The following is a 26,592-nucleotide window of genomic DNA, read 5'->3' as shown; positions in this document are numbered from 1 at the left end:
CAATCTTATTTCTATGATATATTGTAGAAAAATGTATTTTATTTATTAAAATTTTGGAACTGTAATATTTTAATTTTAGAATTATTATTATAATATATTCTTTTATTTTAAGGACTTCATAATCGTTAGTTTTTTTCGTCAGTCAGTAATTGTCCAGTATAATAGTTACTTGTGTTTTATGAATCTTTATGGTTACGAAGCACTTTCATATACATTTTTATCACTTGATCCTCATAGCAACCTAATTGATCAGTGTTCTCACCCCTACCCTTTATAAAAGATGAGACAAAGAGATTATGGTTTGCCCAAGACTGTAAATGGAACTGGATTTCTGGTTATGTTCTTCTATCTCAAAGCTCTGCATCCCTGGGCTCTTTCTGTTATATCACTGCTGCTGTTAACCTTTGTTATTTTAATCACACTTTGATCTTGCCACTACAGTTTTACCAGACAGAAATAGCTGTTTTGTTCCAGGCTTCCAAACTTGTGTCAGAATTTAGAAATTAAGTAAGTTTCCTATAAAACAATTGTTCTCAGCCATCAGCGATTCCCGCCCCCCCCCTCCCCCCCCTCCCCCCCCGTCTAGCCCCTGGCATTGACACTCTCGGTGTCTGGAGAAATTATTGATTGTTGCACTGTGGGGGAGGGTGCAGGTGCTACTGGTGTCTAGTGGGTAGAGACTGGGGAGCTGCCAGGCATTCTGCAAAATACAGGACAGCCTCCACCCCACCCCCTCACAGAGAATGGTCCAGCACAAAGTGTCAGCTGTTCCAGAGGTGGGGAATTTCACTAAGAAGAACAGTTTACCCCTTCGTGACCTGGATATCTAAACCCTCCACCCCTCCTTATATATCTGTAATATTTTCTGCTCCCCTCAAAATTGTTTAAAATCTAGTTTTTGAAGTAGTTTAACATAAAGGTGATTACCTTTTATAACACAGGCATAATTTGGAGTATTTCAGTACTGTTGTTAAGAATAAGTATTATTACTGTGCTAAAAATGTTATATATAGATTTGAGTTTTTGGAAAAATAGTTTATGATCCTGAGTGGAAGAAGAAAAATTAAGCAAAGCATAAGTATTTTATTTCAAACCAGTATTTTAATGTTTTCCTTAACTTATGTTGAATGTCAATAAAAAGTACATAACAGCTTTTAGTTTCTGTGTTTTACTTAATGTTCTGCCTATTCAGTTATACCAGGTTTGTTTTTCAGAGTTATTCAGTCTGTGCATATTTGAGGAGACAATTTGCTGTAAAATTAATACTGTCCAGGCTCTTCCAACCAAGGTCTTACAAAGGGACATCTCGAAAATATTCCTTAGCGTTGAGGTGACCGTGTTACATAACCTAACAATTGACATACTGTTAAAAGCTTATAATAACTGTGATCATAAAAAATGTGAGTTCCAAATTTTATATAAACACTCACTGCACATTTTTATAGAGGTTTTATAATCAGATAATAATAATTGAAGAAGAAAAGCATGTACTCTAGCTCAAAAACCAGCTGTTATGAATAGCATCTGTCGAGTTGGTAATAACACTTGCCGAAGGCTTTTATAAGGAGTTAGTTTTAAACATAAAGAGAGTAAGGCTGTAAGACACGAATAAGATTATATCAAACCATATTTCGACATGATTAGAAATGTTACAGTACTACCCGAGTTATTAAAGAAAGAATAAGAATAGTATAATGTACTCTTCATATAACTGTCACTGTCAATTTTGTTTTTCTAACAGCAAATGAAAGAGCACAAATTTCCTAAGTCAAGCATTCCATTTACAGTACAGTTCTTTTTAAAATGCACTTGATAACAAAGTGTTAAATACTGAATATCTTATTTTTTGTTACTGAAAAAGAATATTCAAGCATAGATTTATGCAAAATCATTTGTATGCAAAAGGAAACTGCAGTAGATGCTTCTTTTACTTCTGGTGTATCAATAGTTTTGCAAAATTCTTTTGAAATTTTTTGTCATAAAGTAAGTCATGGATTTAACACGTGGGAATAGAGTTTTGCTTATGTGCATAATACCACCATTATTAATAGAGTTCAAGTATTCCAAATGTAACCATTTTTAAATTTTATATTAAATGGATATTACTAGTTACTAATTATTACTTTCTGAAGTTCCCAAGCTGAACGCTCATTCTGCTCAAAACACAGCGAAATGTTGCAGGTTGTACTTCCCAATACTTCACCGGGTTGTTGAATAGACTGATTGCACTATATAAAGATTTCTTCATCTTTGGCACTGTTGGGCAGAAGTCATTCACTCCCACTTTTGTAATTGAATTAGAATGAAGGAAGATTATCTGTTGTAGTAGGAAAAAAAGAATGGATTAAAAATACACAGTAAATGTAAAAAGAAAGTGTTCTGTTTATAGTCAGCATTTACTCATGAATTTTATTTTGCACTGATTTGAATGTATTTCACTTAAAATATATGTACTTGTTTGTGCCTGTTAAATACTTACAATGATGCAGGCTTATGTGTTAGTACACAAAAATTCTGTGTGTGTGAAGGGTGGCCTGGGACTTACGTCCAGGCCCAGAGCAGGCTGCTTGGTCTCCTTCCCTACATATATGTCTATATGGGGGAGGGGGAGTGTATATGAGTATTTCAGGGCCATATTTATCATAATGTGTTTTAAAGATATTAGAAATGAGCGCAAGAAGGAAATTTAATGCTCCGAGAATTGGGCTTGCAGTGTGAATGTGAAGAACTGTTAGCTAGCATTTTCTGTGGTCGGGAAAGAAGTGTGGAGCTGCTTTTCTGTAAGTTGTTTTATAGAAACATAGGACTGTCAACATCTTCAGTACATCTGTAATACAGCATCAATGGGTGAATCTTTATTTGCACCAGTGGACAAAATACAATTTTATAGGCTGCATACATGTCTTTCTAAATTACATTATTACTCAGAAAGATGGACAGTAAAGGAGCTTTCCTTCATTCCCTTTAACAAGCCCTTGAAATTCCTTCTTTGGTCTTTTTTGGCAAGTGAGATTACTGGAAAGTAAAAACAGTCTACTTAACTGGTGGGATTTTGGCATATAAAAATGTAGAAGCTAGGGTCAGCCTTATGGCCTAGTGGTTAAGTTCAGCACGCTCTGCCTCAGTGGCCCAGGTTCAGTTCCTGGGTGCAGACCTACAGCACTCAATGGCAGCTATGCTATGGCAGCGGCCCACATACAGCATAGAGGAAGACTGGCCCAGATGTTAGCTCAGCGGCAATCTTTCTCAAGCAAAAAGAGGAAGATTGGCAACAGCTGTTAGCTCAGGGCAAATCTTCCTCAGGGAAGGAAAAAAAAAAAAGGAACCTTTTGCTGTAAAAGCTAAGATATTGGTTCTGGCTGTTGTTACCTCTAGATCCTGCCTTGATGTCTTGGTGAGATTGATCGGAGCTGGTCGTGAGAACTCCAGGCATTGCAAAAGCCTTAAGTTTGGTGTTGGAGTCCCCTCTGCCCTCTAATAGTCTTGGGGATTTTGTGACAAGTGCTGGATATGGTTTCTGTGCGTTTCCAGGCAGTTCACTGTCAGTGCAAGATGTGGCTTACCATGACACTGACCTTACTGGGGATGAAAAACAGTGCTGGACGTGGATGTGTTTGCTTTGTGGACATTCGCTGAATTGTCCCCTTATGACTGGTGTTCTTCTCTCTTTGTGTTATAATTTAATTCATTTTAAAAATGCTAGCAAGAGTGTGGGCAGGTTTAAGAGTGCCCAGAAGCTGGGATTGGAGCTGTGGAGTAAGGTACACGAAAGTGGGACAGCCTGAGAGAGGGAAGACCAGCCACACTCGCATGTTAAATAGACATTTAAATATGCAGTTGGAAAGTCTAAGGGAAGTTGATACCTGGAGATGAACACCTGCCTATAGCACCTCCATTTCCATGGCTTCTGTCTCAAAGGAAGGCAGTGAACAAAACTTATTTAAAGAGACGTTGGAAAGAAATCTATAGAAGGGGCAAGTGGCTCAAGGCCCAGTTTTGTTCTCATTGTGTTTTTGCTGCTTGGAAGATGAGGTGGTTGTATGTCAAGGAAAGCACATGAGAATAATGGACTGTGGTGAAACAGGATTAAGTAGAGGTTCTTAATTTGAGGGCCATAGATGAGAACCTCCTGAAATTATATGCAAAATACTGTCTTTGTTTTTGTTCTGGGGAGGATCGAAAGCTTTATCAGGTTTCCCAAGGGTTCTGTGGCCCCTCCCAGATGGTCAAGAGTTGCCAGATTAGAAGGAAAAGGTTTCTAACAATGAAGAACAGGAAATGTGAACCCATGATGTACCAAATACTGACTTTTGATTATATCTTCTGGCCTAAATTTTTAAAAAAGCATACTCACTTCTAATCTAGCACCACGTTGATAGTGAAAATATCTGGGGCCTCGTCCACACGCTCTGCCTGTGTAAAATGTTTCCAGAATGAGAGGATGTATGATCCTCCTTGGTCTCCTACTGACCAGTCCTGCCTTTACATATCCACTGCCACCCCAGAAACCTAAAATCAGTACCTTTGCCACAGTGGGCTTAGCAGTTTCAGTAGAAGAGGAGGATGGAAATGAGTAGCTGAGCGTTTTAGGTGACGTCTGTGTAGAAACCGTTCTCCTAACACTCTCCTGCTGCTTATAAAATTCCAGCAACCTGGGGGGTTGTCATCTGTGACTCACCCTAAAAACAAAGAAAAGCACTAATATCTACAAAACACAAGTAGAATATTTTACCTGGAGGTATTTCAACTCCTGTAGTCCTGAAGGGATTTTTTTTAGTTTATTGTTTTCCAAGTGTATTTCTCGTATGCGTGGTATGTTAGCAAGACTTCCATTTTCGATATCTGTGATTCTGTTGTTTCCTAGGCCCAGCCTAAAAACGATATAAAATGCATCAACTCTTAAGCAGATGGTGTGATACAGTTAGCTGAAAACACCACAGCCGAGTTAGGAATATAAACCTGTCCTATTTGTATACATGTTCAGAGAAAGGTATTTCATGGATTTATTTAATAACCTTTTCCAGTATATAATAGCCCTGTCCTCCAGCATCAGAAGATTCTTTAATCTAACCTATCGACAACAAAGGGGTATTTGAAAAGCATCCTTTTCCTCACTCCATAGGGTTTCTCTCTCCCATTCCAGAGACAGTAGCAACTGTGATCATCTTAACTTGGTCCCTGCACACGTTCTCCAAGAAGTTCCACTGATAACTTTTCAGAGGGACTACCACCTCTCAGTTAGGCTTTTGGAGAGTCTTACCTTTGCAGATCTTTATATCGTTTAAAATCCTCGAGTTCCACAGTGGAAATTTTATTATAATCTAAATGAAGCTCCAATAAAGTTGATGGTAGTTCTGATGATAAGAAAAGAAATGTGTGTTAGATCAGGTAAGACCAAGCCCCACTGATTACTTATTTACCTTATTTACTTTTAAGTTTCACATTATAGATTTAGGCAGTTTTTTAGGGATCTGCTTTTTTTTTTTTTACCTTTGTATTATGGAAAATTTCAAACATAGACAAAAATAGAAGCTAGTATTATGAACTACCATGCTGTTGCCCAGCTTCAACAGTTATCTCCATTTTTCCAATCTTGTTTCATCTACCCCATTAGTTATTACTGGCTTGCTTATTGATTTGATTTTATTTATTCACTTTTTTTTGCTGGGGTATTTAAAATCAAATTCCATATACAATGCCGTTTCACCTGTAAAGACTTCACTAGATGTATCTAACTCATACAGTCATCTTTTTTTCATAATCATCGTGTCAATATCACATTTAACAAGATTAGCAACAGTACTCTCATCTAACATTTATTTCCCTAATGATTTCACATATATTGTCTTATAGTTGATTTGTTCAAGTCAGGATCCACATAAAGTTTACAAAATAGATTTGGTTGTTATATCTCCTAAAATCTCTTCTTCTGTCGCATGCTGCCTCCTTTTCTCCCTCTTGTATTAGTTTGTTTCAGATACTGATTTGCGTGATATACTTATTTGTGGCTGGGGCTGGTGGCTTCCACGTGATGTCATTGATCCTGGTCCTCTCGTCCTGTAGTTAGATCTAGAGACCAGGTCAGATTCCGTAGACCACCCTTTCACTTGGTGGTTTTGGTGTTCATTGATGACTGCTACCCAGATCCGTTATTTCATTGATAATGGGAAAATGGTCATTTTCTTTCTGATTTTGTCATTCTTTATGCATTTATTAGGTGGAATTCTTCTCTATTTTTCTTTGTCAGTTATTTAGTTACTTTATAATACAGTTTTTACAGAAAAGGTAGCATGAATGCTTGGCTGTTTCAAGTAATGAATTGGTGCGATGCCCAGAGGTGACTACTGAATTTTTTTAAATATCATTATGAACACACGGGTTTTTACGCTATTTGGTATGTTTGATTCATTGCAGCATTTATTCTTTTCAGTTAGTAGTTTCTGCGTAAATTAAGAGAAGCATCTCCACTGTCACCTGGCACATGGAGGGATCTCTGAATCTTTGTACCTTCTCTCCTCACCCCTATGTGTCCTGACTGCAGCCTTCCCCAGATTAACTGGAGCTGGAATGAGAGAGACTAACCCGAAAACTGTCAGACCTCATTTTATTAGTCCTACAGATAAGGTATTTGTCAACCAAAGGTTCTACTTAGCAAGCTGGGGAAAACACTCTTATTTTCTGACTTTGTGAGACATTTCCTTCCTATGTTGGTGGTAAAGGCTAGTGAAGGTAATTGAAGTTTCCTTATGAATATTGGTACTCTTCCTGGCTAAATTTTATGTTGATTGAAGAACCTACTTTAAAAGTAAATAAAAATCTCTAGAAAATACCAGAGTGTGCTAGCCTATTCTGGTCTGTGTTGTACCAAGTCAGAGAAGAGAGCAATCTCTGTTCACGTTGGGGACTTTGTAGAGCTTGAGGGCACTGTCCCGTCCCCTGGGGCATGGAGACGGTAGATAACCAAAGAGAAGAGTGCAGCCTCTGTAGGATGAATGAGCAAAGGCAAGGTAGGTGCTCGATGGTTGCCAGCAAATATTAGCATACTTTTGTACAGGTATTTCTGTTCCTGCCCTGTCTTCACACAAGTTTCTCCTCTCCTCCATGCGATACTATTATGTAGTAGAGTTTTCCGAATGAATAGGAAGGAAAACATTTTTCACTCTCCTTATGTTAACTTATCAGGTCTGGTAAGGACCCGTTGGACCTCTACCTAACTCGTGCTGCCACAGGTGGTGGTGATGATTGAATTATGACATTTAGGCAGTCAGCCTTAACATTTTAGCAAATAAATTAGAACAACAAAAACTTAACTGGAATGTCATAGCAATCTTGAAGGAGTCGTTATGTAAGTTGAGCGATTTGATTCCAATTTAAATTTCTAAAGGCATAAAATGTTTCTTTAGGCTTTGGAAGAATCTTGAGAACTTCATGAGAAATTAAACCTTCATTTTTAGGATATGCTTTGAAACGTGAAGAGAATTGCTCCCAGGATGTTCTGCAGTGTAGGAAGGCTGCTGATGTGATTGTGAAGAACATTGTCAGCTCAGGGGCGTGTCTCCTGCACATCCTCTTCCCTTCTCCCTCTGTCTCCGCTGCACTGTCCCCCCCCTCCCGCCCCCGCCCCTCCCAATCAGCTTCCAGCGTGTGAAAGGGATTCTGTGTTTAACTTGTTAGGTGGAGTTTGTATTTTTGTTCTAAAGATGAGAAGGTAAATATAACATTTTAGGTTTCTTGTAGAAAACCAGCCACCTCTTTGAAAGCTAAATTAAGATGGTTTTTTAATTGTGTAGTTCTGAATTAAACTGATTTTTCCTGTATAAAAAAATTCTTTCCACTTTTACTTTAGATGATTTTTCTCCTAAGTGGAAGCTCACCACTTGATTAATAATAGCAGATTTGCTGTGTCTTGTAAATTATCAATTTATGTTTGTTAATTTGGATCAGGTGAGTAGTAGAAAAGGCGTCATGGTGAAGTCACTGCTTTTACTGTGGATATTGAAAGACAGGTGTTTGAAAGGAAAATGTTATTAATCACGGGTTCTTTCTGGTGCAGGTAGTCATCTTAGCAGAGGGAGAGAGAGAGCCCTTGTCAGCTCGAGGAAAGCGAGACTTTGAGCATGGGTCCTGAGAAAGGCAGTCCTATCCAGTTAAATCAGACCAAGTGCTTGAAACACTAGAAACAAGGCCAGTAGCAAACTGAAGAAGTGCTTTACTGTGAGCACTAGCTTCAGGTCACATGAGAAAGAGCATGGTGCTCCTTCTGTTAAGGGTCATGTCATGCACGAGAGGGTGTTCACCTTGTGCCTGACACTGTTCTGAGACTTCTCTGTCCACTGGCCCATCAGTCTGCACAGCACTCCCATGAAGAAACGGTGCAGAGTGCACGCCCGTCCCTGCCAGAGCCCTGTCTGCCCCAGGCCAGCCTCGCAGGCCCACTCAGGACCACAGCGGCTCGGCTTGGAGGCGGCTTCTGGCCCCATGCGTCTTCCTCTACTTTCTTTACAGACTTCTTAGAATGACGAGTACAGATGAGTTAATGTCAGAAAAGAGAAGGAAAATAAAAAGTTCATTGCTTCTTAATGTTTGTTCTTGCTGGGGAAAAAAAAGAATCTGGTTTCATACTGACAAAAAACAAAGCCCTACATATGGCTGTGGGTATGTGTGTGAGAAAACACTAAATTTCATGCTACACTCACCAGATATATTGTAAAAAGGATTCTGACTGCAGTGTGGTTTCAACAATGTATACAGTTTACATTACATTTAATGGTCATTTAAAGATAACAATTTAAAAAAATACTTTATCTTAAATAAATAAATACAAACCTTTAGGAATTGAGGTCAGTTTTGCTTCTGCAATTCTGACATGGAACACTGTCACTCCTTCAAATGCCCCTGGTTCAATCCCATTATTATCAAGAGGGTTTGCACTCATCTCTGTGGGGGGAAATTACATAATTCAGCACACATATGTTGTATATGAAGGAAACTCATGACACAGAGATACACATCCCAAGAAAATTCTGAGAAATATGAGCTTCATTGTTCAGACATTCTTCACTCAGTATAACTCTTTCTGTGTCTGTCTACTCCCCTTTCTGTCAGCCTCAGAAAAACACTGCTTTGTATTACATATAGAACATGTCACTATTTTGTTTTCAGTTACTAAATCAGTAACTTATTATCGCTCTTTTCCAACCATGAACATGATCAAGGTTTCATTGTAGTAATACTATTACATCAGAAAAAAGATCATCCTTCATGTAATTCAAAATGTTTGTTTTCCAGTGTACATTTATTTGTCACCTAAACTTTTTAAATTATAAGTCAATTATAAATTATTTGATTAACAGAAATATAACTTTGAAGAAATGCCCCTAAGTGAGAGTCCTAGGCACTTGGTTGAGGTAAATAAGTGAATATATGAATGAGAACATTGGTTAGGAATTTTAAATGGATATTGTAAGGCAGATGGCATGGTTGTACCATGAGTGTTAGAAGTAAAATAGAGTGGAATTTAAAATATACAACAAAAAGTTCCTTAGCTCAGTAATCTTAAAGCAGATAATTAAAAGTTAGATGTACCTTCCAAATAATATCTGAAATAATTTTGTACATTATATTTGAGTAGAGTCATGTGTCGCTTAACGACAGGGATACATTCTGAGAAATGTGTCTTTAGGCGATTTTGTGGTTATGCAAACATCACAGAGTGTACTTACACAACCCTGGATGGTAAAGCCTACTATGCTCCTCAGCTGTATGGTTCTGATCTTGTGGGGCCACTGTCGTATATGCCATCCATCGTTGACCAAAACGTCATTATGCGGCGCATGACTGTAGCTTATAGAATACATTAAAATACTACCTTTATATAATGGATTTTACCAATTAGGGCAGTCAGAAAACAGATACCACACTAGGTAGAGGGGATTCCTGAGAGTGCAAGTGTGTGTATTACAAAAGGCGTATTTCTTTAAGTACTATCAATTTTGTTTAATACTTTGATTTATAAATGGCTTATCTAGTTAAAGATTATTAGATTCAAAAAAATTAATCTTGGAAATTAGCTGTCTTAAAAGTTAATAATAATGATACAAATCTGTACATCTGTATATTGCTTGTAATTTCAAATGTCCCTTCATTTGCAAAAACTTACCCAGAACGTGTAAAGCGTTCATTCCTTTGAATGTCTCCTTTTGTATTTTCTTAACTTTGTTATCATGAATTCTGAGTTCTGCTAATGATTTGGGAAGATTAAGTGGTATTTCACTTAGTTGATTGTGGGACAGATAGACCCGTCGCAACTTCTTTGTGGTTAGAAAGGCTTTTGGGTGAATCTTTGTTATCTTGTTGTTGTTCAGAATCAAAGCCTGGATAAAGCATAAAAAGTTACACCATATTAGGAAGTGGATTTGATGTACCAGCATTCTGCGATGATGAGTCAGTCTCGGAAACCAATGCAAATTATGTCATTCCTGTACTTGATTTAACCATGTGACCAATTCCTCACCCAATCTAAGCCAAAAAAAAAAAAGAAATTTACTACTGAGTTGGAACCATGCAAAGCATTAATGGCTGTTTCCTATCTTTGCTTTATTTCTGAGCAGGTGATGTGCTCACGTGGTAAAGTCTCCCTGCTCCCCCTCCCCTTCATGCAGTGATGATGGTATTTATCTTATCTTAAAATTTCTTCACTCTTCAAAATTAAGTTTAGTGCACACCGAATACATCAAATGCATGATTTTAGCTACTTCTTAAACCTCACTTCTTTTATGTTTACTAATGTTTAACATTTTTCCCAGAATAGAAGCCTGTAGGAATAAACTCCTACAAAGTGCCCTCAGTATTCTGGCATATTTCAGACACTCAGGAGACAGTAATGGGTCCCAAGGAATGATTCAACCCCTTCCCAGTTCCGTGTCTGTTTGTCAGTGCAACGTGGCAGCACCCTTCTGAGGAGTCAAGCCCAGAGAGTGAAGGAGCTCCCAGCAGCGTGGCTCTGCGTTCTCCACAGCCAGCCCCTGTGACATGTTGAGGGTGCTGACTGCAACCCCCTCAGTCTGCTGGGAGGTGGGAACTTCAGAACCCAAACGGGGAAAGTCCTGAGCAGCCAGGACTCGTCAGTCACCCTAGTAACTATTTTCGCTGCAAAATGGACATAGTTCAGCCCTTGTTTTACTGCCAGATTTTGCAGAAAGAATTTTCAGTGTTTCCAAAGGGTGATGGCAGGTGGCTTAGAAATCCCTTAGGACTTCTTATCCTTCTCTACTAATCCAGATCCTCTCATTCTTTCAGAGAGCAGCTCTGGATTCGTTCCTTTTATGAATTTTTCCCCCAGTCCCATTTTACAACTTCCTGCTGTTTCCAGACCGACTTAATATGCCTTCTGGTGTTATTAAGGTTATTGTTGTTACACAGAAGAAACACAAACAGTTCAGCAGTGTAACTCCCTTTAAGACTGTTTTCCTGGCCTTGGTGTAGGCCCTTGCTCCGCCTTTTCTACTCCCCTTTCAGACCTACCGCTCCTGTGAAACATTTCACCTGAGAAAGATTAAATAAGCAGGGGAAGAGCTGAGACTGCGTTGTGGTACCACCTGGTAAAATATAGTCCTTTCTGAATATATGATGCCATTGAAGACTTTGTTCTCTTTTCCTGTGGTTGTACAAAATATGGGGGAATTTAACAACTTGGCACATCCTCACTCAACCTCGCGAGGTAAATTTAACAGAAATTATTTCTGTCCTTTCAGTGACAAGGAAGTGGGCACAGTGAAGAAAAGTGACTTGCCTTGTGCCTGCCTGCCCTCTGCCCTCCATGCTTTGTTCTTCCTGTCCGGTGCACTTCCTGTGGCTGCCACTGTCAGGAACCCCTGAGAGAGCCCAGCCATCCTGCATGGGGTTTTGTTTGCTTTTCTCTGGTTAAGACATGCCATTGTCAGAGCATCATAAGAGGAAGGATAAGTAATACAAGACAGAGTCAGAATTTTCACATAGTGAGTCGCATCAAAGGTAACCCCAGTGGGCTGGTTAGCAGAGTGTCTCCAGTTAAACTGTACTTTCAGTCTGGGCTCGCACATGAAAATTCCAGAAGGGGCAGTCACAGAGCCCCGAACAATGTGGTTATGTGTCAGGACAGAGATGAGGAAAGTATAGCCTTTCAGAAGCAGGGCAGGGAGTCTTCATGAGGAACGTGGCTGTAATAATGGGCTGGAAGTGAACTGGGGCGGGGGGGGGGGGGGGGGGTGGTGCGTGTGTGTGTAAATGATCCCATTGTTCTCCAATGCTGGACTGACCTTTGTGTGAGAACCAGAATGCCAAACAAACAGCTAAAACATAATGCAGAGAATTTATAGAATATCTAAAAAACATTTTGATTCTTGACAGGTACCATATAAGATGATATTATAATTAAATAAATCTTTCAAAATATACAACATGCCCACTATTTAAGTATAAAGTATGTGCTTTAAAAAATGCTTTACAGGGGCTGGCCCCGTGGCCGAGCGGTTAAGTTCACGTGCTCCGCTGCAGGCGGCCCAGTGTTTCGTTGGTTCGAATCCTGGGCGCAGACGTGGCACTGCTCATCAAACCACGCTGAGGCAGCGTCCCACATGCCACAACTAGAAGGACCCACAACAAAGAATATACAACTATGTCCTGGGGGGCTTTGGAGAGAAAAAGGAAAAAAATAAAATCTTAAAAAAAAAAAAGAATTGAAAAAAAATGCTTTACATTAGTACACTGGACAGTCTTGGAAACTAGGCTGGTGGGAAAAGTAGTTAACAGGTGGGCACTGAGCTCCTTACATGCATTCATTCATCTGGTCTAGTAACCACTTTGAATTCATACAATTGTTACACCCCTTTGACAGCCAAGGGAGGGCGGGCTCAGAGAGGCCACCACTTTCCCAATGCACACTTCTCGGGGAGCCAAGATTGAGCCCAGGTCCGCCTGAGTGCAGAACACTTGCCCTCAGCACAATGCCTTATAAAAACTGACTGAAAGAAAATAGGCCTGAGAGAGCTCCTGACACCTTTTAGATTCTCACCTCCTGGTGAATAATGAGAGTACATGTAGACTGAGGCCCTGGAATACTCCTAAAAGGTAGTAAAATAATGATATGACAAATTAGATTAAAAACTATTTCTGATTTTGATATTAAATATGACATCAATTGCTGTTCTTGTGGTTATATCGCTGAATGTAGGTTGAAGAAGTGGTAGAAGCACTCATAGGCTCTATGACGAACTTCTGAGGGTAGAGAAAGAGTCTTGCCATTCTCCAAAAGTTTCTGTGGTCTGAGGTCAGTGAGGTAGGCTGGATGGATCCTTGATGGAATCCATTGTGCTATTTCTCATTGTTTTAATAAATTTATGCTCTTCCACGTGCTCTTTTTTTATATAGAAGCTATAGCATGTATGCAGCCTTAGCACACCTGAGCTGTCTACACAGTACATTTGAAAGGGAAAGGAGAAGTCAAGGCCCCACGAGTGACCTCCTGGCAGCAGAGGGAAGAGCATGACTTCGCAGAGGCTGCTACCCCCAGGCACCACTCCTTGCCAGGCTGGCTTGGCACGAGGATTGAGTGATAGAGCCTAGGAAAGAGCATCCCTCACGGTGCCCAGAACATGAGCAACTTGAGTGCCCTTGCTCATCCAGCTGACAGACAGGCAATGGTTTGCAAAATGAGACTCAATAGTGCCCTTTCTCTGCCTGCTGGGACAGGTCAGCTGGGTCCGTGCACTGACCCAAGAGTGACAGGCAGGCATGTGGCTGTGCATCTCTCAGATACAGGAGGATAACAGCCTACATGGATGGCATCAAGAGACTGCTGAGGTCATGGTGTCTTTCCCTTCTCTCAGTGCTATAACCACTGCAGATGACAGGCTTTCCATTTCTTCTCTCTAGCACAGCTGGGAACAGCCTGGGAGAGCAATATTGGCTTCCCCACCATAGCCTAGTGCAGAAAAGAGGCCGTCCCACCCTAACCCAGCACTGAGGGGAAGAAATGACACCCCATTGCTGTGACAGTGTGGAATCAAGCTCTTCCCCAAACTCAATCCAAATTAAATAGAAATTTTACTTGCTAAAATCTAGAGGCTCAAAATGAGAGAGCCTCATTTTTAAATAGAAAAATAGGAATCTTTTAAATCTTAGAAAATTAAAATATAGTGAGGAAAAATTCTTTTTCGTCTTTGAGTCTAGAAGAAAAGCCATACAAGTGTATATTACTCAATTAGATATATTGCATGTACTACTGTTAGAGATTTGTGGGGTCTTAAGATAAGTTGATGGCTTGGGTACAGATTTTCATAGACTCTATGCTCATGAGTAACTGAATATTTGTTCTAGTGTACAATGACTGTGATTACCCAAATAGATCATGAGTTCATTTAAGGACCATTTACTCAAATGCTTACCCCACTGCCTTTCACCTGTTTGTTATGCAGCTGAATTAAATTATTGATTGAATTAAATCTGTAATTTTTCATTAAATAGAACACTGCTGAATAGCGAGATTTTGTCATTCTTCACACATAGAAAAGTAAGACTTGTTTACACAAACACAGTATGCATAATCATTTTAGCAGTGATAAAGATTTTCACTTAAATATTTGAAAATATGAGCATATATTCTTACATAAAGTGAAGTGAGTCCTTTAAAATCATTTTCTTTGATTTCCTTAATTTTATTATTTTGAAGGTCAAGCATTCGAGTATCAAATGGAATGTTGCTTGGGACGGAGGACAAACCTGAGAAATAAACAAACATGTTACATACATGTTGTATGTTGAAGATGAGATTGCTGCTATGATAGAAATGTACATTTGTTAAAATCCACGGTTACCATTAAGTAAGAAATGAGTTAACACGTAACAGATGACAAAACCGTTGTTCTTTGGAAAGGCCTACAACCTTTTCAAGTAACTTATTTATTTTTACAGTGTGTCTAGCTGGGTCTCACTGTCACTGCTCGTCTGCTGCAAGGTGACAATAAATGGAGGTAAACTGGGGCATGCCAACATGACCAACAGCTGAGGCCCAGCTTCTGCTGATGTACTTTTGGCTGAGGAATGTTAACATTCTTTGCAAATTTTCGGGCTTTTATAGGCTAAATTGGAGCCTGTAGGTTTTGATCATTTTAAGAAGCCTCAAAAATGTAGAAATTTGTGCTTAGAAAATAGATAAGATAGATTATTTTCATGTACATTATCAAGAACTTCACTGCCCATTTCCTTTAATAATGAGCTCCTCTAAGTAGTCGTAAATTATTTGATTTACAAAAACTTGTTCATCCATAACTTATCATTGTCATCAAGGTGTGCGATAGACCTTTACTGAAGTCATCAACCACAGCATTAGTTCTTTTCCAGCCATTTCTCTAGTTTGGAGTTCCCTGGGCCCACCTGTTTGTCACCGTTCATCTTTGCAGGTACAGTAATAGCTTTCTTTTCTGTCATCTCAGGTGAAGGTACAGCTGCACCTTCCTCTTTGTGTAGGTACTCAGTAAATGTTAATTAAATTATTAATTAAATGTTATTAAATTATTAAATGTATTTTTCCCCTAGCAGAAAATTACTAGGAGCTGTACATGGTATATTTCTTGGTTTCCCTAGATGACTGAGCAGGCCCACCCCTGCTTGCTGTCAGACGTTTCATATAGTAGTTATGCTTGCTGAGCATGGGGTCGTCTTGTTTTTCCCTAACTTTTTATTATTGAAATGGTCAAACAAACAAAAGTTGAAAGAATTTTACAGTGAAAACCCATATTCTCTTTCTACCAGCAGCACTTTACTGAACTATGCTTACTGTCCATCCATTAATTCATCTTTTTTTACGCATTTGACAGTGAATTTCAGACTTGAGTACACTTTTGGTGGAGCCGTCCTTCCTCCTGAAGAGTAGCAGTATAGTGAGCAGCCCCAAACCGAGAAGTTCAGTATCTAAATACTGTGTACTTCGACACTCCACTCAACAGCCCTCAGTACTTTTCCCTCCATACTTTAAAACTGACAACTCTTCTAATAAGTTTGGCCATAGAGAGAAAGAGGGAAAAGGGGGTAACTTGGTAGGTCAGCAAGCCATCATTTTGTTAGGAGATGATTTGGTTTCAGAAAATGAAGTGAAGGGCTTGTTGGAAGCTGGAGCTTCTGCAGAAAGGACTGGTGACATATACTTTGACAAACCTGCCCTGCCCTACCCCTGATGGAATCAGAAGCTCTGAAAAGAATTTCGTTCCCTGAGGGAGAAGGAAAGACAAGTGTCCAGACCCTTTTCATCTTCAGTGGTCCTGGGGGAGGTGAACTATACACTGCTAACAGTGACATGTCATTTTAAAGGTATGTGTCAGACTATTATTACAGATATTCTTAGGTGAATTTTGCTCAGTAGCTAAATATTCAGGAGATCGTAGAAGGAAAACACTGTTTGCAACCAGCTACGTGTCTGGAGGTTCTTTTATGACAGTCGTCTATTGCAGTAGAGGTACGCAGTGTTTCCTCCAAGGTCTTCAAGTTGAAGCACATGAGTTTGCTCTGGAGCAAGTGCGAAGGCCATCCCACAAAGACGGTGTATGCTAAAGTTGAACATCTCCTTCGTCACCGTCTTACCCAGAACCAGCCCAGTGTCCATCCAGTTGTGTCCAGGTAGACACATACATTTTTATTCTGATTTCTGTTTTACAAAGTGCTTTTATGTGCACCAGCTCTACCAAAAGAAGTAGTAGAGTTTTGTCCTGCCTGGGATGCAGTTTAGAAACGACAGGACATTCTGATACTCCTTTTCTCAAACCTTTTCTCAGCCCAGGTTCTGTCTCAGCTTCTGCATTTCTCCTTCCTGCTGCTCTTCCCATGGTCATTCTGCATGTGCTTCCAGACTAGCTTTTCTTAAACATTCCTTGAGGGGACGGCCCGGTGGCGCAGCGGTTAAGTGCGCACGTTCCACTTCGGTGGCCCGGGGTTCACTGGTTCGGATCCCGGGTACGGACATGGCACCACTTGGCACATCATGCTGTGGTAGGCGTCCCACATATAAAGTAAAGGAAGATGGGCACAGATGTTAGCTCAGGGCCAGTCTCCCTCAGAAAAAAGAGGAGGATTGGCAGCAGTTAGCTCAGGGCTAATCTTCCTCAAAAAAAAAAAAAAACATTCCTTGACTTGTCATCTCTTTCTCACAAGAATGCCAAAGGTAAAGCTTAAAACTCATTTTTTTCCCAGCCTGTATATTCCGTTAAGACTTGCCCAGTGATTCTAGCTCATAGTAAATCTCTTCTTTTTCTGAATGTTTTTTTGTTCCCCTCTCATTTTGTCCCATAATAACACACTTTATTAAAGTCTCTGGAGTGGATTTTAACAAGCTTTGACTGTTGCCACAAATGTGGCAGTAGGAAATGAGTCTAAAGCTTCCAGAGGCACCATCTGCCCATACGCACTCCAGAAGTGGCCCTGATGGGTCTCCAGCCCCAGAACGGGAGGTGTGTGCTGGACTTTGTCTCCTACGGTAGGCAAGTCTGAGTCTGAGCCAGGCCCTCTGTGGAAATAGCTGAATATAATAACCCTCGATGTGCGTTCCTCTCACACCTTCTCCCTGAGCAGGTGTGAATGTGCCCCTCTATTGGAGAGTACCTTCATTAGAAATATTAAAGAAAAAAATACTCAGAAGAGAATTACACCTTCTTTAAAGACTTTAGAAAGTGATTTAGTTCTGCTACGTCTTTTTTAGACAGTTCTAAACTCAAAACATTCAGAACAAATAAAGCGTTGTCTTTAAAACATCTAGATTAAAGATTTCACAAACTCTATAACCTATTACTGTTCTGGACAAGCAACTTCTTTTGTTATTGTAGAATTTTACTAGAAAGCACAGTCTCAGGCTGCTGATACCCTGAGATGAAACCATGGTGATGTCCATTCTCTCTGAAGGAATTAAAATGAAGCACTTTGATTCAAATTTGGGAAGAGAAAGAAACATTCTATATATGAAATAACCATTGTTTTCCTCTGATTTTCTGGATTTTTAAAATAAATTTGGATGTACTTTGAGGTTTGTCATACTTTCCAAAAACTTAAACGAAAAATTCCTTTACAATCAATGAGCTGATTTTTGAAATTTCAGTGAGTATTTGCCCCATCCTTTTAATTTTGTCAGAATGACGTTCTTCTTCAAAACAAGTTGATGTGCATTCTTACCTAGATCAGAGCAGTGCACAACCCTCGAGTAGCATTGGCATCCGAACGGGCACATTGGAAACAGATCAAACGGGAAGAAGGGGTTAACTGGCTCTCTTGTTGGGAAGAGAGAGTTGTCAGCGTCACTGTCACCTTCGTCTTCCATGTCCTGCAGCATCATGTTCTTCAGCGTCATGTACGAAGGGTGAAGCAAGGGTTTCGCAGAGCACAAAGCCAAGAACACTAAGAGCACACACTCCTTCATGCTGTCTTGTGTAGGGGTCCAATCTAGAACTAAGTAGATGTTGAGGATTCAGTTAAAATTTAAACACATAGAATTCCTGCCTCGAGTACAATGAGATGGCATTCATGTCCATTGCTAGTGTGAGAGTAAATTTAGAAAAACATTTTGGAAAGTAATTTGGCAGTATGCATTGGAAGCTTTAAAAACATCTTAATTTTTCATCCGGTAGTTCTACTTTTTGGAATCTAGTCTTAGGAAGTAATTCTAATGTGTGTTAAGATGTTCGTCCCAGAATTATATATAATAGCAAAAAAATTCAAGATAATACTAATGGTTAAAGGAAAATAGTAAAATAAAGTAGGGTATATTGGTTCCATGAAATACTTTGGAACCCACAGAATGTTTGCAAACATGTTTAAAAATATGAAATATTTTTTTGAAATAAAAAAACAAATATAAAAAATATATACTTAGTTTACTTATAAACACGCAAACAAACAAAAAATCTGGCACAAATAATACCTAATTGATGATAATCTCTGGGTGGTGGAATCATGAATGACTTGTGTCTTCTTTTTCTTTTTTGCTTTAACAAAGTACTACTTTAAGTAGTAAACTAATAAATGTTTTTAAAAACAAAAACAGATGATCATACCTGACTCTCTATTCCCAAAATCTTTCTATTGCCTTACTATCTATGTCACTTTCAAAGTAAAGTCCTTTGTTTCCCCTTAGCACAACATCTGGAGGTTTTCTTTAACTCATCTTTCTCTCCCACCACCCTCCCCAGCCTTTCAGAGTTTGTCACTTCTTCCACAGTGTCCTTTGGATTTCTTCTGTCTAATCTGTCCCATTGTCTAATACGTGACCCGAAGTGTCTGAGGTCCAGAGTATTCTTTCTTGCTCATCCATCCAATGAATTCTGTTTGTTTTGTTTTGGGGAGGGATTTGTTTTCAGCTGTATTTTTTTAAAGCCCACACTAAACTGGAATGTACAAGCGAGAACCTTCTGAGCATAGATTTGTTGTCTGGTGGGAGATTTCCACTGGTGTATTTACATATCATGGTTTCGTAACCATCACCTGTTAAACATACATTCTTTGTAATTTCCAAAAATGAAAAGCATTATGCAGTCATCTAAAACAGACCTATGACAGTCTTCCCTTTGGGGATGCAGTTGGCTACACACAGATCCCCACTGGTGAGGCTGTGTCCTGGCAGGAGAGCGTCTGTCTACCTCAGCCAGGTTCCCGAGCAGTGCACTGGCCTGCCACACCTGAGCACTAGCCAGTGCCTTCGCCACGAAGGAGGACTTCGAGGGTCAGTCAGAGTTGGTCCAGCCTCAGGAGTACCTGGACCCTGAAATCCTTGAACCATGCCAGCTGCTTACAATTTCCCAGAACCCAGAAATCAGCTTTATTGTCTCCCCACAGCCTTGCTTTTTCTGGACTTAGAAATCAGAAATTATTTAATTAACTTAATTTAGATATTCATTTATATGTGGTATGTCTTTTAATCACCAGAGGAAGGTTAAAAAAGAAACCTACTGTCATCACTTATTAACCTGATAATTAACATTATTTAATTCTTAGAAATCTAAATGTCAGCAAGAGCATTTTACCCACTGGGTCCCTGGACATCAACTGCCTGATAAGTGAGGTTTCCCCGTGCTAACTCATACTTCACTGTGCTGAGAAAGAGGAGGTTACAGGACATGTCTGAGAATGGCCAAAGCTTTTTATATTCTGAATCACACTTCAGAACCAGCCTTGGCGTCCCATCTCTGTGCTGCCTTGTGGAAGTTTCCATTGAATTGGTTCTAGACGCATCCCTCACATTAACCAGGAGGAATGGGAGGTGCAGAGAGCTTCAGTGGCTTCCCCAAGGCCACCTGAGCAAGTGGAATTAGAACCCCAGTTAAAGCTCACGTGTCCCAACCATTCTCTGCATCTTCTGCTGCAGCCTACGCAGGAGCAGTCTCTTCTTTTGTCCCGAAATCCAGTGGCCTCCCAGGCACACTCTCATCTCTTCCTCTCCAGCCAGTCCACACACACGGATATTGCTGTCCAGTGTACATCTGTATGAAAAAGGATGCACACAGCTTTGCTTGGGAGGGTGGGAGTGGTCGTGCAGTCAGGTTTTACAGTATAGGAGATAGTGCTGTCAACTCAAGGCCCAGCAGCTCTGTCTGCTGGCCCAGGGGCAGGCAGCTTCCATTCACCCTGGAATCTTGGCACGGGCACTTGGTTAAGGTCGACTGAGCTTCATTCGGTGTCACTTCTTTCTCTGGCACGTTGTTTCTGCTTGGCTGCTTGCCTAATTTTGGTCTATTATGTTTCTTGACCTTAGGCTTCTGTGTGGTTCCAGGCTCCTTAATGCTTGGTTCCCAGGTTTGTCCTGACCTTCAGAACTCTCATTCTCTAGCTAATTCAGCTCTTGGTCTTTGGCTAAATCAAAGCTTGTCCCTAGTAGCAGTTTATTCTCTATCTTTTAGGTCTATAGCTGCCCCTGACCTTTGTCTGACCTTGGTAAGAGAAGCTGTTGAATTAAATGTTTTTTGAGATCTTGTCTCTGGCTTTGTTTGAGGTTGCTGGAGTTTTTCAGTGGGCACTTATCAGAGGTCTGCTGCATACCAGGCATAGCGTTAAGATGCAGAATCCCTGAAGTAGAGCGTGTCTGGGTGCTCTCGGGGGAGATGCCCTCCCTGTCCACTTCTCAGAAAACAAAATCACAGCTCCTAATCCGCAACCCTCAGGTGGGATTCTTGTAAAAGTTAATACTTGAATGACAGGTGCATTAATAGAAAAACTAAAAAATAAATGCCCAAGTTAGTAAGTGAAACTAAACTGCAGGTAGACAGTGCTGACTGTGTACAGTGTGGCTCTGACAGTTTGGAGGAATCTCCAGGTGTGTGGTCCCCAGACTCTGACAGTAAAATTCTTCGCCGTAATTCTATCTACTATTCATAATGCTCAGTTTACTATTTGAGACCAATAGAAATAAAGTCATCTATAAAATATATACGTACATGAAACCAAGATTGAAACAGAATACACAAACCTAATAAGAGGGATAGTGGGATTATGAATGAAGGGTTATTTTCCTCTCTCTGCTGCATATTTTTTAAATTATTACGTTGCTTTTTAAATGTTTTAAATATCAGTCTGCCAACTGGCCCTCCATGTGCTTATGCCTTTTCTACCACTTGTGTAGCATTAGACAGTTAGTACAATTGAAGGTTTCCCCACACACTATCCCCCCAAAAGTTAAACAGCAATGCCCACCGGAGACATTGTTTGGAACCACAGTTTCATAAGGCGTAGCCCCATTTACCTTGGTCCGTGGGAGATGGAGAGTTTAATAAAAAGTTATTTTGAGTTGATTCGTTGTTTGAATTTCAGTATTTTCTTGTAGAAACTTAGAGATATATGGGCCATAGGTTCCCAGTCTAGACCAAAAATAATCTATTTAACATATAATAAACCTGAAATATAGACCTAAGAAAACCTAGAACTTTAAAGAATGTGTATAACAAGCGGAGTATGTTAGAGAGCCAATGTGGGAAGCCAGGAGCACGTCCCACCTCTCCCTGTGGCCTGGCAGTGGGGCCAGGGACTCGCCGTCGCTCCTTCTGCAAACCCTGCATTCATTCCACTCCCTTCTGCAGTGACCCAGGATTACATGGAATGCGGTGCAGGCTTAGATGAGGAGCAGAGCAGGTGTGACAGACATGGAGGGGCACTGGTGTGAGGAGCAGAGCTGGGAACTGTGAGGACAGAGAAGGTTGGAGCTCGGGTTAAGGAGAGAAAGGAAGCTAAGCATCTCGGGGCTTGTTTCTCCTGTACGTCTGCTAACCAGCCCACCCATGGGGTCACAGGAAGTATCAGCCAGTGTCCTTCCTTTCTCTCTCTTCTTTCTTAGACTGTAACTTAGGTGAGACCCTCCCTGCCTTCAATGAGGGGGAGCCTCTGGCCTACGGGGTTAGGCAGTGACGTGTCTGTGGCAGTTGGAAGCTTTCTGGTTGCTGGCTGGTGGGATCAGCCACCTGTCATGCCTTCCTGGGCCCTTCCCTAGTGAGTGAGAGTGGAGACCTGGGGAAGCAGGAAATGTCATCTAGTTGAAACTCCCTCCCTGTGTTGGTTCCTCCGGAACAAGCTGGACCTGATAACATATCCACTCTGCTTGCATGACTCCAGTGAGGGGACTCAGGGAGCACACCTCCTCAAGAGGCATCCAGTTCCACTGTTGTCCATATGTGGTCGATGGGAAATTCTTTATTTTGAGACTAGAAACACCTTCTGGCACATTCTTCTCTCTTCGCCAGTTCTGTGTTCCGTTAGCCATATAAAAGTAATCTGATCTTTTTGTATGCTCTTATCCTGGTTGCTTAAAAAGAGAAGTCGGGCGAAGCTTGATTCCAAGAGGAATTCACCATTTACACCCTTCATCTGAGATGATGAAGTACAACTGATTGTAGACCCCAAACTTCACCATATTCTGGGTGAGCAATTTTTATCAGTAGGAAAATATTGGGATGTCCAGGAGGGAACATTATATAGCAGTATTTTTTCCCTATTATTCAGAAAGAATATAGAGAATATTACTTCTCATTTTAACTGATGTAACTTTTAGTTTGTTTATTTTTAAATTTTGAGTTTATTCATATGGCTCAAACTCTTGTTTGATTAGTTTGGCAGTATTTAGAGTGTGTTATTTTTAAAACCTGTAAAGATATTTATGTGTTGTTCCCAGGAAGACTCAGTATTTCCCTGATTTAGACGAGTTTTGCCAGAGTTTCTTACTCATGGAAAGCTTTGGATTTTGGTTTCAAGTTTCTCTTAATCAGAAAAATATTTGGAATATTAGCTGTGTGCTACTGCTGTTACTATTAAACCCTGGCACGTTGGAGCCAGGAGAGGCCTTTGAGACTTTTCTCCCATTGCCCTCTTTTACTGCAGGAGAAGCTGGGGTCGGCTTCCTCACTCCTGCATTGCCCACCCCACTGCTTGGCCTCCTCCAAGCAGGTCATTCCCACAGTGACTTCCAGACAGTAACCAGACTCTCCTCAGAGAGGACAGCATGCAAGATTTGGCCAGGTTCTCAAGGCTAGAAATGTAGCTGAAAAGCGTCTTTCTGAATTTGTATAAGCTCCTATTTTCCACTTAAATGTTCCACAGACTTAGAATGGAAAATTTGTCTAAGAGAAATGGTATTTCCTCTCAGACACTATTATTAGGAGAATAAGTCACTGTGCTTTTAAATCCCATGCTTAAAGGTCCGCTTGGCAACTTTTCCCCTTGGCTGCAATACTCCTCTCAGCACACGAGCACCAGGAGTGGTTTTCAGTATATAGATGTGGTAGAACGTGCCCTGTGCTTTCACAGGAGGGATCCAGACTGACTGCAGGTGTTGTCAAGGCTCAGCCTTGTAAGTGAGCAAGTGAGTTAAATGTCCAGGGTGCATTTGGAAACTCAATCTTTTTGTCATGGAAACTGATGCTTTCCTTAAAGAAATAGTTAACTTTACCTTAGAAATGTAAATAGCATCTGATTAAAGACCTTGCTGGCTCCTTTTCCTTTTATACCAATTTTGTCCTCCGTCAGATTTTCAGTGCATCTAAGCACCCTAGCTGCTGTCTTAAAAACAAACCCCTGCCCTTCCTTTTCTGCTGTTTCCTATGGCACCTAAGACTTGTGCCTGTGAGGCTCATCTGTGTTGTCTCAGACCTCAAGGCAGATGTTGGGGTCTTCCTTTGGTGCAGTCGGTAGTTCTAACAGAAGACTACACGCCCCCCTTCTTTCCACCACCACCTCACATTGCCAAATATGGAACACAGGCTGAAAACATCAGGGTGCTGTCACGTGTGTGGGCTTATGATTTGTTTTTCTCTTTCTTTCTTTCTTCCTTTCTTTCTTTCTTTCTTTCTTTTTTTAAACAACTCAGTGATTCCTGTTGGGTTAAAAAAACCCAAAAACAGAAAAACAGCACTTTATTTTTAGAGAGGTAAAGACCCTTCAGATTTCTCTGTGACGGAATCCTACACCATGTGGCCACTGTTTATGGCTGCCACATCTCTGAATATATTACAAGAAAGAATGCTGTGCTTTGTTTAGATTATGAGGGAGTAGAATATCAAGTACATTGTTTAATTTTTTTAAATCTAAGATTTAATAAAAAATTTACTTTGGGAGGGGACAAAGGAAATCTTTGTTTTAAATTCTGACTCTGTGGATTTTGTGAATAGAAGTTCCTAATTTTTCATATGGAATATAGAGCTAGTTGAACTATTGCTGATAAATACTCTTTCTTGGGATTATGTGGATTTCCATTTTAACCATCCAGTGCCATTTCATTACAAAAGAATAAGTAAGACATTTATCAGGGGAAAATGTGAGTATTCAAATGTGTGAGTAAAGATGACATTTGAATAATTTATACATTTTGAAAACACATTAGAAAATACCACAGTTTTACATTTTGAAAGAAATATTTACTGTTTCATTTAATATATTTGTGATATCCCCAAACTTCATTATCATTAATTATTAAGGTAATGTTATTTTCCTAAAAGAACATACTCAGAAGATGTTTGTTTAAATGACTTTTAAAATCAATCGTGTTAGCATTTATGGTAAAACATAATGACAGGCTTTCACTAAGCTGTTAAAAAAAAAAGTCACAATTGTATTGAAAATAAATTCATTATATATAAAACAAAAACTAGAGTAATTTTAGGTCGATATGTATTTATTTAAGTACTGATTTTTAAGAAATTATACAAATAAACTTTAAACTTTATCATATAATTTACAAGCATTTACGTTAATAACATTAGTGTCCCCTTAGTATCGACTATAAAATAATTGTACACTGGTGTATGAAAAAAAGACATGAAAACATACCTTGTAAGAAGAGAGTAAGCCCTCTTGAAAGCAGAATTTTCCACCATGTACAATTTATCTATAGTGTGAATGTTCTCAAGTCCTCCTTAAGAAGAAAAGATGAGAAGGTGTTCATTTAAAGAAAAATGCCCTTCTGCAGAGCCTGGTGTGGGTGCAGCCTGGTGACACTGGAGTAAGCTGCTTCCACAGATTAGCCCATGGTAGGACTGAGGAGCGAGATTAAAACTTGTTACTGCTCATGTGTTTTCCATCACTGTTTGTATCGTAGCCAAGACTTCTAGCTAAACTCTAGACGTCTACTGGAAGATTCTGAAGAAAAAAAGGGAGTTTAATGCATGGCAACTGGCCATTGAAAGTGCAGTCAAAGTCATTCAAGAAATACCTGATATGAAAAAATATGAAATTCTTAAATGAATGAATACTTATAAATTACGAATTTAAAAAACACTCACCCTGTATAGACTAACAGAATATTTATCAGTCTTAGTAAAGAGTACCAACATTATTGAAGTATAAACCCAAACTCCGGATGTACCTGAGAAAAGAGCTGTGCTGTAGTTTTCTTCTGATGACTGGAGTTGTCTCTTCAGGCATACTTCTCCAGACTTCCTTTAAAAGCTTTTGGCCCTGCCATAGGCATGTCAGGGGAACCGCAGACCAGGCCCTACATAGTGCCCCTGGCCCAGCCTGTAGGGTGTGACACAGAGGTAGACATGCTGATGGATCCAGGTGACGCCCTCCTCAAGAGAGTATCAGCTGTGACCACACAGCATTTGGGGAGGACATGGGAGCAGGAAGACATCATTCTCTGAGAAGACAAGCACTGTTAGCACACCATTTCCCACTCACCCCTGAGAGAATGCCAGTTCCCACATCAACTAAGATGTGATCCTTCGAGAGAGAACCTTTTTCTAAGTCTGGTTGAGAAAGACTCACAAGTGTCAGGTGAGACCAGTGCGTCTTCCTGACATGCAGATTTGGGGGCCAGTCTGTTTGCAAAGCACGTTTCCAGAGGGTTAGCAGAATCTGTTCTCCTGCTGTGAAGACTGACTGTCCTTGCTCCGTCCCAGAGAAATGGCACATGTTGCAGTGAGGAAGCTGCAGCCATAGAGAGGGTGCTGTGCCGCGATGTGCAAGGCAACTGGCCCCACTTTGCCAAGCACCGTGCTCTGGCCCTTACTTGGGACAAGCCCGTACACTGGCCGCTGCGGAGCTTCAGGCCCTCTCCAGGTATAGCACCTGAGGGGAGGCAGCCCTCCTGTTTGGCTCGAACGC

The 26,592-nt window shown here is 40.3% G+C and overlaps 2 protein-coding genes across 7 annotated transcripts in view; one reads left to right on the top strand and one right to left on the bottom strand.

Moving 5' to 3' along the window:
* The window catches only part of CENPP (centromere protein P), a 215,705-nt gene that overhangs the window by 99,665 nt on the left and 89,448 nt on the right, over window positions 1–26,592 (top strand). The gene's annotated exons all lie outside the window — the stretch shown is intronic.
* ASPN (asporin) lies at window positions 1,082–25,925 on the bottom strand. Of its 2 annotated transcripts, XM_008534406.2 has the most exons (9): window positions 25,853–25,925; window positions 25,318–25,626; window positions 18,193–18,465; window positions 14,645–14,757; window positions 10,160–10,373; window positions 8,827–8,937; window positions 5,261–5,354; window positions 4,733–4,871; window positions 1,082–2,317 (listed from the first exon to the last, which is right to left on the bottom strand). In XM_008534406.2, the coding sequence occupies exons 3-9, from the start codon at window positions 18,434–18,436 to the stop codon at window positions 2,120–2,122; spliced, it is 1,113 nt and encodes a 370-aa protein (XP_008532628.1). In that variant the 5' UTR covers window positions 18,437–18,465; window positions 25,318–25,626; window positions 25,853–25,925; the 3' UTR covers window positions 1,082–2,119. The 2 variants fall into 2 exon arrangements, 1 of the variants encoding a protein (XP_008532628.1); XR_011531741.1 differs by lacking the exons at window positions 1,082–2,317; window positions 25,853–25,925 and adding an exon at window positions 4,355–4,413 and having other exon boundaries at window positions 4,523–4,871; window positions 25,318–25,578.

Source organism: Equus przewalskii, chromosome 22 (genome assembly GCF_037783145.1).
Source record: "Equus przewalskii isolate Varuska chromosome 22, EquPr2, whole genome shotgun sequence".
Lineage (NCBI taxonomy): Eukaryota > Metazoa > Chordata > Mammalia > Perissodactyla > Equidae > Equus > Equus przewalskii.
The sequence above is the reverse complement of the archived record's forward strand: the minus strand, read 5'-3'. Positions and strand labels throughout refer to the sequence as shown.